This window comes from Falco biarmicus, chromosome 1 (genome assembly GCF_023638135.1).
Source record: "Falco biarmicus isolate bFalBia1 chromosome 1, bFalBia1.pri, whole genome shotgun sequence".
Lineage (NCBI taxonomy): Eukaryota > Metazoa > Chordata > Aves > Falconiformes > Falconidae > Falco > Falco biarmicus.
This window is the reverse complement of record NC_079288.1, coordinates 25,549,147-25,565,750: the sequence shown is the minus strand read 5'-3', so window position 1 is coordinate 25,565,750 and position 16,604 is coordinate 25,549,147. Positions and strand designations below refer to the sequence as shown.

Below are 16,604 nucleotides of genomic sequence, written 5' to 3'. Positions count from 1 at the left end.
AACCTGCAATTAAGTGAATGAGATGACTTGCAAGATTTCGGGTGGTGGTATTTCTTCTCTTATCATACTAATGAAAATAACCATATAGGACTCTGATTGTAATTACTGGGCACTTAGGGTGTGGTAGTTACAGTGTAATTACAAAGTTTATTATGGTGATATTTATACCCTGTGAAATAACCTGAAACCATCTGCCGCGCCCAAGGGTAGCTAGTGGGCACCAATGGCTCAAGCTGATTTTATTTCCCTGAGAACCGCAAATCATTGTTATTCAGGAAGCAAAACAAAAATAATGGTGGTTGCCTCTAGTTACCAGTCAGAGGGAAATAATCTGTAAATAAACCTGCTACTGAACACTGTGAAGGGATGAGCTGGGGCAGGGAGCATGAGGCTTGCCCTGGGCAGGCAGCAGAGCGGCGCGGCGTTTGAAGGGAAGGGCTGGAGCGGGCGCGCTGGCAGCGGGTGGGTGAGGATGCCTTTGCTGAATGCTGATGGAGAGGGTTAATGACTTGCTGGGCTGGGTGGCAGGTCCAACTCTGACAGCAGTCCTGCTTGTGCCCTTCAGAAAGGTAATGAAAAAAAAATAATCATCCTTTTCCCTGATTCTTCCTTTCTTTCGTCCCAGAGGAGTGTGGGGGTAACCGGATCCGTACTAGGGAAGCTGGAAGGTGCGGCTGTTAAATGGGAGGAAAGAGGGGGAATGAGTTAAAAGCAACCTGGCTCCATGCGCAGCTTCTGAATGCTCAAATAACTCTGAGAAGTGAGTGCTGTGCTCTCGGCTCCACAGAACATGAATCCTTACCTGGGGAAAAAGCATCAGGCTGAGCTTCCCTGAGAAATGTGCCACCAGACCCAGCTCACCATGCCTGCCTTGGCCCCGCTGGCTCTCAGGCAAGGGCCCTTCTGCTCCCAAGCCCAGTGCTCCTTCCTCCTTGCTGGCCTTTTGCAAGGCTGTTGTAACCTTTCTCTTCACATTCCTGGGCAGCACCTGGCCCAGTGATGCTGGGAGATGACCTGAGCACCCAACCAAGCAGAGCTGCCTAGTCCTGTGGCCTCACTGCTCCCTGTGAGTAAAAGATGCTGCGGATGGGAGATGTGCTGTGTTGTGATGAAGTTTTGATGCTTTTTGTCCCAGCAATTCTTTCCAGCCTTGTATCGTTTGGGAATTAATGTTGTGGCCACTGCCTCTTTGAGATCGTTAATGAACATGTTAGTTAGGATGGGGCCTGATGCTGATCCCTTCTCTCGCTTTGTTGATTTGAATGATGGTCAGCGTTAAGCATCAGGTATGGTCCATCTGACAAAGTCTTTTTCTCTGCAGCAGCATTACTTGCAGATACTGTATGAATTAATTCTGGGAGTGGGATGGCTCAATGCTGCTAATAGTCACTGGCTGTCGGGTGAGCACGTTGATGCTGAAATCAGCTTGTAGAAGGGAGCAGCATCGCTGCTCCCAGGGTCTGGAGAAACTGAGACACAGAGAAGAGCACTCAGGTGCTAGCCTGGGCTCCCTGTGAAGAAGTGATGTTTCCTGAGGCTCAGGCCAGCACCATCACCAGCAAAACGAACTACTTTCTGCTCTCTAAATCTATGTTTTCTCTTCTTTTTTCCCTTTTATCCTCTAATATAGTTCTGTTTCAACTGCCTACGTTTGAAAGAAGATACTATATGGTGGAAAAGGGAATAAATATTAGTGTTTGCTAACCCAAGGAAGGTGTCATCAGGTATATGTGCTTGGCTGGGTGCAGAGGCTCTGCTGCCATGCAGGCTGGGTGAGGGGAAGGGCAGCTGCTGGGACGGCATCACTGGGGCACCCACTCCCCTCTGATCTTTACTCTTCCTTTTAAAGACAAAGCAGGGCTTTGCTTTTCTCAATCAGGGTAAATCATCCCTATGCAGAGCAGCTTCCAGCTGAAATGGAGGAGGTCTCAAAGTTTCTCCCAAGCCCCAGAAATGTCTTTATTGAGAGATTTACGTGATGGACCACGTCCGCTCCCAGTTCTGAGCCAGGAGCATCAGTTGCCATGGTGACTTCTTTGGGAGAGTCATATGGGGAAAGTGCTGATGTATTTTTAGCTTTGGGTAGTGAAATTTAACAGCTGGAAATAAAGCTGAGGGCCAACCAGGGTGCCACAGGTTCATGGACCACTATCTGGGACTGGCTTTTCGGCAGTGTTGTCAGGGAGAGCTGGTGGGGCTGCGTTTTGAGAAGGATGCTCAGGCCTGTGGCGCATGCTTTGGGTGCTGTGCAGGACAGCATCCACAAGTACATCGGAGGAGAAAGGATCACTATAAAGCAAAGCTGATAAGCAGGTGGTGTTACATGTAAAGATAAAGAAGAGGCACTGACTGAGGTCGTAGCTGCTTCGTGTACGGTGTGTTCAACCTATAAATAGCTCTTCAAATATACCTCTGCACAAGTGGTATTTATAGAGTGATGAGTGAGAAAAGCTCCATTTGGTGTCAGGAGCTGACGTGTGAAGGATGTTCCAGGTTTGGTCAAAAGTTCAAGTTTCGGAGCGGTATGGAATACAGCTGGACCCCAAACGGGTGGGTTTCCTCTGGTCGGTTGCAGTGCTGTTAAATGCACCTTCTGGAATCAGCGTATCTGGAGAGGATCCTCACTAGGTGTTGGCATTCAGATATCCTACAGTGCAGCCCCTGTACAGGCATGATTTGTTAATGTAATTTGGATCAGTCCAACTCACGTGTAAACTTTTTTGAAGGTAGAGTCATATTTTATTTTCTAAAATACTTTCTCAGCTCCCTGCAATATATTTAGTTCTTTCGTCTTCAGCTGTCAAAAGTTTATTTTAAAATTAATTGATTTTGATGTAATATTTACTGCGCTTTAGCTTTCAGCACAGCATATGAAAATAGATTTCACTACAGCTGGCAGTGTTTAATGGGATTTATTCCTACTCCAAAGGCTCTTTGCATTATGTACCAGTACTCCGAGTCAAGCTTGCTTTGAACAGCCTCACCATCATTTCATATCACCAAGCTTACACCAGCCTGACCTGGCAGGGAGACAAAGCGAAGCATTTAAGTTTAAAGAAGCCATAGTTGATGCATACCTGAACCCACACTGTAGGTGTTACAGATCTGGTCCAATATTCATTGGAATTAATAGGATCTTCCCTTTTTGCATCAGTGGGCTCTTTGGCTGGATTAAAAATTGATCGTATCTCATTATGATAACCAGAGCTGTGGTGAAGATGAAGCAGTAGGTCACAGAGGTGCCCTGGCACATCACCAGGGTATTACACACGGCAGAAAGCAGCACATGGAAATTGGAGCAGACTTCGCTAACGCACCGGTGCTCTTGAGGGAGGTGGTGAACTTTGATGTGAGGTGATTTAGATGCAGCCTTTGAGTTGTAAAGCTTTAAATAACCTGTTAGCAAAGACGTCACTAAGACCATTTCCTGGTGGGTTATGATGCTCCTGGCTCTTTCCCGGGAGGACCAAGGACCATCTGTTGTCTTGCATGTCACCCCACCACAGGGGCCTGGTGCCCCCCAACACTTGAGGAGCAGGGGGCAGAGGGGGGTGACACACTGGCAGTCCATGGCAGGACCGAGAATGTTTTCTTGTCTGAGGCTTAATGCCTGAACTACCTAGGGATGGCCAAACTTTTCCCATCTACTCTGTTTCCTGATAGAGAATAGAGTACTTTCATTAGTGCACTTTCATTTAGTGGGTTTTTTTACTTAGTGGGGTGTGTGGGGGTGTGTGTGTGTGTTTCCCCCAAAAAAACCCTGTTGAGTTTTCCTTCCCACTTCTCCAATGAAACACTTTCTCATGAAGATTAAACTCCTCTGAGCAAAGTTGCAGCGGGCCCCAGCATGCTGGTTTTTCATATACCCTCATTCCCAAAGGGAGATGATAAAGCATCCTGTGTTTGCCTCTCCGCAGCACGGGGTGAAGGATGTTTAACCAGACATAAGAAATCAGCATCCTTCTCTCCCCACCTCCACCCAAATCCTTTCAAGTGAACAGGCTCCCAGCTGGCTGAAACGTTTAAAATTTCTCTGGCACCTGCCACAGCTGGATCTGGGAAGCTTGGTGGTGGGGCTTCAAGCTGAGAGGTCTGCGAGGAGCGTGGAACGTGTTGAGCCGTCGGGCTGGTGAATGCGCGGGGTCCCTCGGCATGCTGCAGAGTGGAGGGCTGGTAAAGGCTGGAGGGGGATACGCCAGAATTAAATAACAAAACAGTCAGATGTCAGAAGCCGAGCCAGGCTGAGGAAGAATGATGGAAGTGATTCCTTTGATGCCGTCAGTGTTTTTATTGATCTGGCGCTGTTTATTGCTGTAAAACAGTTATAAATTAGAGAAAAGCTGTGAAGAGGAATGAGAGATGGAAATTGTCCGGGTAGGGTTTAAAAGATCTACATCTGTATTTATCAGGCAAGGGAGAACATGTGCATGCAGGCTTTGGCTGCAGAGCTCTGCACCCTGCCGAGGAGGCAGTCAGCACCCAGCTGATCCTGTCCACGTAGTTTGCCTGAAGAAAGTTAGAACTCGGTCTCCTTGTGCGACGCAAAGTAAATCTGCCTTGCAGACATGCTGAGGGGCTTGGAGAAGGGCTGCTGGGGAAGCCCCTGGGGCTGACGTTTGATGTGGAGCCGTATGCAGGGAGACTTTCCTGTAGATCAGGATGGTTCACCCACAGCAGCCCAGGGAGGATGCTGCAGAAAGGAACAGAGTTCAGTGTGTAGTGAATAAATAATTTTGCAACGATACTTAGCACAGAAAATCAGCAGCATGAGTGTGGATGTCATTGTATGTACCTAACTGCATACGGAGGTGTGCATGCATGACTGCGCACGCACAAGTACTCACATGTGTATGAATGTATCATGATTGCACTGACTTGAAATGATCAAATATGCATCGTTAGCATTAAAAAAGGCAATATATGCTTCTTCTGTGTGCCATATGTGCAGATACATTGACCAGGGAGTCCTCCACCATAACAACTCCTCTCTTTTTCCCTCTCATTTACAGAAATCCGTGAAGCTTTCCGGGTGCTCGACAGGGATGGGAATGGCTTTATATCCAAGCAGGAGCTGGGCATGGCAATGCGGTCCTTGGGATACATGCCCAGTGAGGTGGAGCTGGCAATTATCATGCAACGCCTTGACATGGATGGTAAGTCCTTACAGTTGGTTCTTCTCTGTTACTGGTGGAAGGGGGCTTTCCCAGTGCATTGCAGCCCATGTTTTTGCCTCAAATAATTTATGGTCACTGAGAAGGTCTGGAAAGGAAACCGTGGAATCTTGCCTTTCAGCACAGCAAGGAAAGGGCAGACAACAGTGAGCTGTCAACCTCCTCTAGATAAACTTGTTTCTCAGGTGACCCATGCAAGGGATATGGAGCATCTTTTATTTGGCCAACTGGTACAGCTGGGGGAAGACAGATCAGCTCTTGCAACCTTTCTCTGCAAGGTTGCAAACAGCCTTTTGCAAGACTGTTGTAACCTTTCTCTTCGCATTCCTGGGCAGCACCTGGCCCAGTGATGCTGGGAGATGACCTGAGCACCCAACAAAGCAGAGCTGCCTGGTCCTGTGGCCTCACTGCTCCTTGCAAGTAAAAGATGCTCCAGATGGGAGATGTGCTGTGTTGTGATGAAGTTTTGATGTTTTTTGAAGAAGTTTAGAAGGGTGGAATAATTTTGAGCAAAGTCCTGCTGTGAGAGCTCATCAAACAATTACTAAAAGGTAATAAAAGAAACAGAACCCACCATTAATGGTAAGAGAAATGCAGCATCAGGATGCTGGAGCCAGAGAAGACTGTTTAACTGCTGCAAAGCTACAATCAGAGCTGATCACAATGAGCGGGTTGTCTTTACAATGTCCTTGGTCAGAGCAGGAAGGGAGACTTTCCCGATGCCTGAAATGCACAGGGAAGCTGTGGTGCAGATCCAACCTTCTTCCACCCTTCTGCAGGCAGCTGCAGCAGGGTGGAAACACTGTGCAAAGTTAGATGAAATCATGCCAAACCAGAGGGCTGGATGCAGCCCTGGTCTGAAGCAGAATGCTTGGCAAGCCAGTGTGAGGCCAGCATCCTTGGGGAGATGCAGAGCTGAGAGCAGAGACCAGGGGGGATGGTGACAGTGGGAGTGAAGCCCCCTTACCTCCCTGGGATATCCGAGCCACATGCCCCCCTGAGATGCACAGTACAGCTGCATTCAGCAGGCCAGGGGAAGTGGGGAAGAGGCTGTCAGCCTGCTCGAGGGTGCTCAGCACCTCCATTAGACAGGGAGACAGCGTAGTGGAAAACCTGGCAGAGAGAGAAGATCAGTTGTTGAAATGATCTCATTCCTAAAAGAAAAGAAAAGAAAAAAAATATCCGTCACTTTGAAAAGCATTTTCTCCAAAAATTATTGTTTGCACCTTGTTATGTTCTGCTGGCCTTTCCTAGCAGACCAGGTGATTTCTCTTTAGGTTTTGCAAAAGCCAGACTCAGCATTGTGCCAATTCATAGGGTCTTTTACTGAAACTCTGCACTTTTTTGGAAAAAGAGTGCTGTGGACTTGGCTTCCAGTTTTGATTCATCTCCAGTTATTCCCTGACTCTTGGTCTCACAGACGCGAGACTTTGGCACCCTTTCGTATACACTCCTAGTGCGCAGGGACCTGTAATCGGAGAGGTGGAGTTAAAATGTAGAGTAATGGGCTGCAGATGGAAGGTGTTAAATTCCTGTTTGAAACTTTTCAGAAAGCTCAATGTGTTCTCCGGAGAGATGAGAGGTGATCTTCCATCTCTTCCATCTCAACAGTTCCAACAGCTCCAAAGATATAGTCTGGTTGTACTGGGTGTTTTTATTGTTCTCATGTCTCAGCTGTTGTTGCAGTATTTTGAGCAGAGGGTATGGGGTCTGGACACAAGGCTGTGCTATATGAAGGTCAAATGGGCCATACATTAAAAAACAGATGGGGTAATGGGAAATTCCTTAGGCACTGAGCAAACAGAGGAATATTATGTGAAAGATTTGCCTTGCCTGCAAATTGAATTAATGCTATATGGCTTGAATTAATGATAAATGGATTATGGCTACTTTTTCTCCGATGGATTGTCTTAATCTTTTTCTGGGCTTTAACTTGAAATATATAGTGAGAACCAGCAATAGCTTCCTCCTTCCTCTCCCACTGGGCATGGGCATCATTTGGTAGCAGAGCTTGAACCCAGTGAGCTCCCGGGGATGTCCCCTGCGCTCCCAGGCACAGATTTACCCTCCTTCCCACATACTCCTGTGCAGGGTTGCCGAGTTTTTCCAAGGCTTTGGCTCAGCAGCAGGTGGGTGGGAGGCTCGGCTAGATGAAAGGTCACGTTCAAGGAGGGGTCCCCATGGTCAGGGAAGCCGGGGGGAGGTGGTAATCCTCCTGCGCATCTCCTGGCACCTGACATGAATTATGATGTGACAGTGAGTAGCGTAGCGTTCCTCCACACAAGGCTGCTGCCGGTGTCTGCTAATAATGAGCTAATACAATTGGCAGTGGTTTATATTTAATCTGAACCAGCCTGAACAGACCTAGTGCAAACATCCAGTTTTCATCAGAAATTACATTGGGTGTGCATTCGTGTTGCAGGACGGCAGAGTAGCCCTATCTGCCATGGCTTGTTTAACTGGGCTTCAAATAATGAACGACTGGAGCTGGATGGTTTTGATTGCAAACCCTGTTTTCTGTAGGGATACAGAGGGAGGCTCAGCCCTGTCTAGGTCAGACTGAGGAGACATTCGTGCTTCAGGAGCAGGATTGCTAGGTTGGACAAAATATGCTTTAAGAGGAGCATGTGCAATGTATGCTAGAGTGGTTTAGTGGCTGAGCAAAAGCTGTAATGACAAGAGCATTTCACACCTGTATGTCACCTTCTGCCACAAAGGATCTCACTGAGCTCAGTGAATAACGCAGGGATGAACCCCAGAGATGCCCAAGGACAGTTTCTGGAGCTGTGGTGAGACACTGGTCAGCAGCACACAGGGAGCCCCCAAATCAGAGCAGAAATAAGGGCGCATTTCATAATTCAGTACATTTGAAGGCAAAATGTATTTAGTTAGAAAATGCAGCTTGAACTTCAGTGAAAATGGCAATTGCACAGGTTGGATTTTACCCAAGAATTCTTCACAGGTGTCATATCGCTGTTAATGCCTCCATGGCTCTTGAGTGCTACCATCAGCCTTCCTTCACTGGCGACATGCCAGCAGCCCTGGCATTGGCAGGGTGGGAATGAGTGCAGCAGGTGTGTTTGCCCACAGAGAATGTTCTGGGGTGATGCTGAGAATGCTCAAGAGCTTCCAAATGTCCTCCAGGGCTTGGAGCAGCAGGAGGGGACTCCTGCCTGTTGGGATCACAAGGATGCAGGTTGTCCCATCCGTGAAAACCATGGCACATGGAGAGGCTTGAATTACTTATCTGCTGGGATTTGGTGCCATGGCACAGCAAAGCTGCTGCAGGGCTGGGGAAGAGGGAGAGAAGTTTAGCCAAGGAACAGTAAAAGGGGACCCCAGGATGGCTTGGGCTTGACAAACAGAGCAAGATGTATTTTCCTGTGTACAGGCAAATGCAAACTCACAGCAAATCCTATATTAAGAAGCATCAAAAAACAGCTTTCCATCCCCGGAGATGACTGCCAAATCTTCCCAAGAGGCTGACCGCATAGCTGCAGATTGACTTGGCTTTTTTTACCCCAACAGCTGAGGCAAGTTTAGGCCAGGAGATGTTTTGTGCCCATGCTGGGACAGGGGATGAGTAGTGGGACCTGGCGGTGGCACATGGGAAGCCCTCAGCCTTGGCCATGCCTTGTCCTGAGGACACACCACAGCCCTGCGAAGGACCACATCCCAGCGACATTTGGCTCCTTAGCATGGCTTTACTCAATGCACTTATTTCTAGTGAATATCTAATTCTTGCCAGTCCTCACTGAAGGAAGGTGAGCATCAGAGGCTGGAGTATCCACTGCATTTCCTACAAATGCCTTCTCAACCTTTTCCTCTAAGTCTTTTTGATGTTCTGCAAGGCGTGCTTCACGCAGGTGAAAAGGAACACAGCTACCATGGGGGGAAATATCACAGTTGGCATAAAGACTGAATTAGGGAGAAAAATGAAAATCTACTTGAAATATTTCATGGTCTCGAGAGAAATCTTATACATCATCAGAAACACCCTTTTATGAACTCCTGGAAGATGCTATGGCATTGCTGTGATAGGGGAGATGAAAGCACAAAGTAAAAGAGAAGGAGAAGGGATCTTCTGTGCAAAAATGCATCTTTTGGGGAAGGGAGGTGAGGAGGGGTGGTTCTGTCACATGTCAGAGAATGAGATTCACGTTAGGCCAAAGGTTTGCTTACATCTTGATAGAAGTGGTGCGTGACTGTATGCCAGCAGAAGGTTGTTCAGTATAACTGGGCATCTGTCCAGTGTGCTGTGCCTTATAGGGACATACTGTTTGCTTTTGGTCTGGAGATAGAGGTCAACTCTTACCCTTAATTTATACCCTTGATTTACTTTATTCTTAGACATAGGTATTGCATAAACATAAACACTGCAGACTATGAGAGCTGCGTACATTTCTGCCTGCAATCTGGAGAATGACCTGAAATGTTCTGCCAGTATGTGGAAAGTAAAATATTTTATATATTTATGTACTGGAAAAGAAATTATTTGTAAATTCTTCCAATTGGCAGTAATGCTAATAAAAATGCAGAGAAATGGCACATTAAATGTGTTGCCTTATCTGGGATGCCTACTTTTTAAGCAGACTTTCGCAATAAAATAGATTAATGTGTGACTTAAGTGTCAAACTGTTTCGTTATAACGTAAGACACTTTTATCTGAGGAATAAAATAAGCACTCATGTACTAATTAGAGGAGCGGCTGGTTTCCAGTACCCTGGAAAAATAACTTCAGGCTAACACAAGAGGGGAAAAAACCACCAATGTGTCAAATTGTTTATTATAGTACAAATAGGAAATACTTTGACCAAGTGAAAGATAAGCTGGTTTCATCAGCAGACAAGTGAGCTACCTGTTACCTTTTATCACATTAATGTGGTGCATCTGCAGTAGTAGCGAAAATACAGCTATGACATCCTTATGAGCAATAAAAAACAGGGGAAAGAAATCCCAATTTAAAATTCTGCTTATTCCCAAGTGGCTTTGCAGGGCAGCAGGGAACTGAAGGCAGGGGGGAGGGGGGGAGAGACAGTAAGCTATTCACGGTGAGCCTGGCAAAAAAAGATTTTGGTGATATGCAGCTCTCCCAGGTGGCCCTTCCAAGGTTCATCCAGTTGCAATTCTGCAGGTTTATTGTCTTACGCTTGATCTGCAGAAGTTGTGCTGCTCAGGTGCTGCCCCATACAGCAAGGCATCCACACACTCGCCGTGATCCCCTTTGCAAGGGCAATAAACAACAGGGACGCAGCGGCGTGGCGTCAGGCGATGGTGTCAGTACACTGTCTCCCTACCAGCCAGTTCTTCAGCCGCTGTGGCTGTCGGATCAGGGTTTTACGTGGACGATGCTTTAGTTTGCTTGCACTTGCTTCCCCACGTGAGGGAAGGGAAACCAGAGGTGGGTGCTCCGCTGGCTGGAGCACATACGCTGTGTCACAGGGATGGCAGCGACCGAAGGAGCTGGCCTGGGAGAGCTGGAGAGAGAATAAATCTCTTCTAAAAATTAAGTGCTGAGCTTTCCCCTGTGGCCTGCAGAAGGTGAGTTCCTTGCTCTTTTAGATGTTGCATGGCTAAATGTTTGCTTCTGTCCCGACCAGTCTGTGCTGCTGCCCTGTGTGGGACAACAGTGGCATTCACAAGCTGAAAACATTTTCTCCCTTTTTTTTGTCTCTCCCTTTCCTTTGGTGTCACGTGTGTGTCCCTGTTCCCTTTACTGCCATGGGTAATTCCTTGTGTTTCAACGTAAACTTGTGTAAAATAGCCCAGGCTGCAGGAGGCAAGCCAGCAACAGATTCTGTGTTTAAAATGCGAAGTTAATAGGAAAAGCACGGACAGGTTGTTGCAGACTTTGGGTTTGTCCTCTGTACTCAGAGGCCTCTGACTTTTACGTGTGAGAAATGATTTAGAAACATTTCAGCGTGGTTGTCTTTTAAAGTGCGTTGCTGAGCTGAGAAGCTTGGTCAGTGAGATGGATTTGATGAGACTTGTCTTTATTTATAGAGGCCACTTTCTTCGTGTCTGCTTTGATTTGTAAAATGGAGATTATCATATTATGTGCTCTCACTGCAAAGAATGAAGAGTAATTATTGTTGCTGGTGAAGCTAGTCAGATTTGCAGCTCAGTACCAGGAAGAGGTTCATAACTGATATCAAATTCTGTCTTCAGTGCCGTGCCTGGATGGCTACGTGCAGCCGTGTTGATTAGACGGGACAAGAAGTGCAATTGCAGTTCCCTCCCTGCAGCCTGTCCACCCCGTGCTCCAACAGGGCAGAGTCCTCTGCAGAACACAGCACGCGACCTGTGATCCGTCTCATGCAGGCATGCCTTGTAATTTCTTTGCATCCTTGTTTAATTTTATTTTTTCCTTAAAATGCAATATTCCTGGTATTCTGATTTTGGTTTCACAGAATGCATATGCCACAGGCAGCACATCTATCCCTCTGTTTTAATGAGCCTGTGACTCTCTGGTTGTCTCAAAGTTGTGCCAAACTGTCTGATGGCTGCCACATGCACGCAGAGCTCTCCTGCTATTCCTGGGGAGCAAGAATAATTAAAGTCCTGGTTAGTCGGGACATGATTTTCCTCTTCTTGATCCATTTCACAAAGGGATCGACTGGTGGCAACTTGCAAGATGTGAGGGTTCTGTGAAGACCTACAAAATGAGCCCTGTTGTTTTTAGGTGCCAGGTGCCTTTGCAGAGGGAGATGATCCCAGGGGATGCAGGTTGGAGGGGATGGGGGGGGGGGGGGGGCTTGCAGTGGCCACGCTGGAGGGATACCATGCTCCGCTCCGCAGGCTCTGCACTGCCCTGCCTGCAGGACAGCTGGTCCCAGGGACGGTGACAGGGGCATCCTGCAGCTTCCCAGGGCAGGAGTGAAGCCAGCACACTGCTTGGCAGGTGTCTGATGGATTTTTTGTTTGTTTGTTTTACTGCAGTCGCTGTTTTTGTTGGACTTGTCTTCTAGCCAAGCGCTAGCAGCATACTGCTTGTTCTAGTGCTTGTGGTGGAGCACGGGACATGCCACGCCGGGCGCCGCAGAGGCAGAGCCCCCGGTCCTCTTCAATCACTGTCTCGCATGTCAGCTCCTGGACAGGCTCCCCCTGGGCAAACATGGGCACTTAATAGATTTTTTTAATTATTTTTTTTTTTTTTAATAGGGAAGCAAACAAGTCCTCTGCAGCCATTTCCTCTTCCTTGCAAGATGAGCCAAAGGCTGTCAAAATGAGTAACTCTCAAGGTCCTTTTCTCGGTGTCGGATGGATGCACCTCCAGCTCTGTCTTTCTGGGCTCTGAGCCTTTCAGACCCCATGGAAATTTCCTCCTCCAGGATCATGTGTCTGTACAATTTGCTAATCTTTTATGTGTAGCTGTCATTGAGCCAGAGCAGCCAGCTCCGCACAGCCGCTCCTAAAACTGCAGAACATGGGGGTGCCCCTAAGGGACAGGCTGGGCTCCAGTGGAGATGTTTCACCCTTTCCTTCAGCTCCAGTGAAGTTTTTCCTCTAAATCTCTAAAGCTGTGGGATGTGTGGCAGAGCTGGTGAACAGTAGAAGAGTAGCTGATGGGTATGTCCCCACTTGTTCCCAAGGAGCAAGAGAAATGAGAAATTAAATTTTTTGCATATATGCCTTGTTAGGGAATATCAGAGAAGTTCTGCAGATGGCTCTGGGGCAGAAACTCCCAAAGGAATGAAACAGGAGTCTTTGGAAATAGAAGATGCTTATTGTCACCCTTCTCCACCCTGGGGACTGGTTGCACGTTCTGTGCCTGTGCATCACCATGTAGGCAGGTTGGGGAGGTCTGGCACCCAGCTCTGCTGGCAGCCTCCTTTCTGGTAACCTTTGGGAAGGGGATGCTCTGTGCCTCAGTTTCCCCACTGCAAAACAGCTGTGTCAGCATTGCAGTGGAGCATTATCTCTTCATTTCAGCCAATTTCATGGATGTCTGTGATTAAAACTGTTCTCAAAGTTGAAAGTTTTATGAAAGACTTTCCCTAGCTGTCGTTGAAGTTATGGATTGAAGCTGTAATTAGGCAGAATGTCTCTGGGTCGTGCTGGGGAAAGAGTGAGGCTGGCAATCAGGCTGTTCTCCTCTGACCTTAAAATCTCTAAAAACTGAAATACTCGTCTGGGAAATATCTGTGGCTGGAGCTTTTCTGTGCACATCCCCTGCTTCACTTCAAGACACAACAGCAACAGCCTGCACCAGACTGTATTATTACTGCACAGGTTACTTTATGGGCACAATGACACAGACTGGGACAGAGTCATTGCAGCTAGCTATTAAGAGAATAAAAATAAACAGAAGTGTTGTGTGCGCCTGGGACCCAAGCTGCAAAAGACTAGCTCATTAACTTTAAATATATCACCTAGCTGCACTCTGGAGGTCAAACTCGAGGAAAAAAAAGCATGAATACTTAGCAGTCTACACACAGCAGCTCCTTGTCTCTGTTTAAATGTGTGCCTCATTTTAGTGCCATGACAAGAAAATTTAAGGAGGAGGGGGAACCCGATTATCCTGAGACTGGCCCGGGAAAAGGGTTATTTAGGAAGCAGTCAGGCCGGATTAGCCAGGTGCCTAGCTTAAAGCACAAGGCTCTGGAAACCAGGTGTAAGTCTCTGTTCTGCCCTTGGGTGTAGGCGATACAATCCATGCACGTTTTCCCCCTCTCTTTTCCTCTCCTGCTCTGTCTTTCTCCAGCCCAATGAATATTTAATTACATCCTCCAAGGGAGCTGCTCCAGTGGGAGACTTTTGGACAGACAGCGGTCGACTGAAGGCTGAGGGTCAGGGCTCTCCCATGGGATGGAGGGTGAGATGCGTTCACACTGCTGCTCCTCTGAGCATTTAATTATTTCTTCAAAGGAGAAGAGCTCTGACAGGAGACTTTGCAAGAGCCCACACACAGCCAGCTATTACCTGAGACATGGGGATTTGCCATCCCAGCTCAGCCCGATCCCCCTCTCCTCTTCCAGATGCTGTGTGGGTTGGGGGTGGTCTGCTGCACTCTCCCTGCCTGGCATCCAACCTGGGCAAACCACTGACAGTGGATCTTGTGGGGTGAGGGCAAATGTACCAGCAGAAAGGCAGGATGGGGCTCAGGCTGGGTGTAAGAGTGCAGCTGGAGGTATCTCGTGCTGCGGTTGCAATCCTTGGTGCCCTGACAAGGTGACTGCAGAGCTCTGCCTGCCCTCAAACGCTTGCATCTTTCCTGCTTAATATCCTCCAGCAAATACAGCCTTCCCTTCTCCCCTTTAGTAAAGTCAAGGGGGCTGAGGGAAGATGAAATCCTTGGGCTGGAGATGAAAGCCCATCAGCCTAGAGAGAGGGCTGTGATTTTCTGTGCTCAGCTCTTATACACCAGTGCAGCACCGCACCTCCAGCAAGAGCGACTTGATAGCAGTTAGAAACTTCTTTGGCCCGGGGATCTGGGAGCAGAGTCCCAATATGAATGAATTGGTGGTGCTGAAGGCAAATAGCTTAGAGAGAAAATCCCCCTTCAAAAGTGCTGGAGGCTCCTTTGGTTCCCCCCAACATGCATGTCCAACCCAGGGTTTGCTCCCTGGGAGTGCAGTGGTGGTTCTACAGTCTATACGCTGAGTCATTAGTGCTTTTCCTTTTTCTACATCCCTTTGGTTTATTTAGAAGACCTAATGGACATTTTTCAGAGGTGCAGACACCCCTTCCTTGGGGCAGTCAGGTCCCAAGCAAATTTCCTTGGGCTTCAGTGTATGGGAGAGCTGGAAAGAGCTTGGTTTCTCAGGTCCACGCTACTCTTAGCTGCTGCTCCGTCATCTCGGTGTGCAGATGGTAGCCATGATGTGGGGCCCAACGATTCCCTGCTGTAGCTCTGTGGAGCTGAATGGTGGCAGCCAAACCGAGCTCACAGCATGGCAAACTGATGCTGGGGGTCTTCAATGTGAAATGACCCCCAAGGTCTTTCTTCCCTCAGTGAGTGAACAGTGTGTGTGTTGACTTTGACGGGTCCAGGACCCCTTTGCTGGCTGTGCATGGTCTTTGGACACTGAAAAGCTTGCCAGAGGTCCCAAAGATGTTGCTGGGTGCCCTCAGCATCCTCTTTCTGTGATGGAGCAATGAGCCAGGCTCACAAAATCGCTCCGGGTCTGTTGACAGTGCATCTACTTGCCATTCCTTTTTATTATCACATTTGCCTGGGTTTCGTCAGAACTGAGAGAGTGTCTTGCAAGGAGCAAACCTTTGTGGGTATCTGGAAGCACTTAGCACCCAGCCAATGCTAACAGACTAGTAATGATAAGCAGATCTGATCTGACTCTGATGATGTGGCCAGCAATGTTCTGAGTCATAGTTTTAGTCATGCGAGGTTCAGCCACATGATTGCTAACCCCCTTCTGACTCCTTGACATTAATGCCAGGATTGAGAGGAAAAATTATGGGGGACAAAAATGTTAGGGCATAACCGTAAGTAAATAAATGTTTCAGGTCGTTTAAAACCAGGGGTTAAGCTCAGCTCTGGTGTTTTGTTAAGATCACCCACAGAAGCAGTGACCGTCCCTTGGCTGATAGGTGGTCACTTGGGGATGGGGTGTCATCTGGGCTGCATCCTGCCTGGAGCCCCTCTGGCCCTCACCCACCTGCAGGTCTTCCCCTGCCCCAGCTGACCTGCACCACCATGCCTCGAGGTTTCCCTGACCTCCCAGTCTGTAAATAAGCTATTGCAATGTGTGAGTGCCTTCACCAGTCAGGGACTGGTGGGTCGAGTTTGTTGGATTAATAAACCCCATTTGCATTTGTAACTGGTGGGAGCCGGGAGAGGAGAACCACTGTGATCATTGCTGGTCAGGGAGCACAGCCCGCTCCATCCTGGCTGTAGCTTTTCGCCTGCTTGTGCCCCGTCTGCCCTTAGGAGGTTGTTTTCCTTCAGTGTGTTGAGTTCTTGCTGAAGCAGTTAAAGTGAGCTTGGAGGCAGAAGGTGGGGGCAGGATGTGAACACTGCACACATTATAAATTGGCCTAGGGAGATGGCGAGGGACTGGGGGCTGTGATGGCTGCTGACAGCGGTGTGTTCAGGGCTTGCTGGATGGCTCATGGGAAGGAGCAAGGAAGGTGAGAGCAGTGTAGACAGCACGCATGCTCCAGCATGCACCCCTTCCTCCCATCCCTTAAACCCAACTACAATTCATTTCTGAATACGCCGCACGTTGCTTGCTCTGAACATGAACCACTGTCAGGCGAGGAGCACATCTGCAGGCACAGCGGAGCCGAAGCCGGGGACGAGTGCGGTGTTTGCCTCCAGTGCAGCTCCTCAAACAGATGCTTGATGTGTGCATCGCACGTCAGCTTGTAGCACTGTGTACGTGACTGTGGCGGGGAGGAGGAGGCGGAGGAAGGCATCTTTTGACTGTACGCAACACAAATCTCAAGCCAAGTGCTCCCAGGACCTGATGGGTG

The 16,604-nt window shown here is 48.2% G+C and overlaps 1 protein-coding gene across 3 annotated transcripts in view; it reads left to right on the top strand.

Moving 5' to 3' along the window:
* The window catches only part of CALN1 (calneuron 1), a 130,890-nt gene that overhangs the window by 48,667 nt on the left and 65,619 nt on the right, over positions 1 to 16,604 (top strand). For all 3 annotated transcript variants that reach the window (XR_008819867.1, XM_056326654.1, XM_056326653.1), the window contains exon 3: positions 5,010 to 5,153. Coding sequence is in view for 2 of the 3 variants with exons in the window: in XM_056326654.1 (XP_056182629.1) it covers positions 5,010 to 5,153 (144 nt within the window). In the remaining variant the exon portion in view is untranslated. The remainder of the gene's footprint in view (positions 1 to 5,009; positions 5,154 to 16,604) is intronic.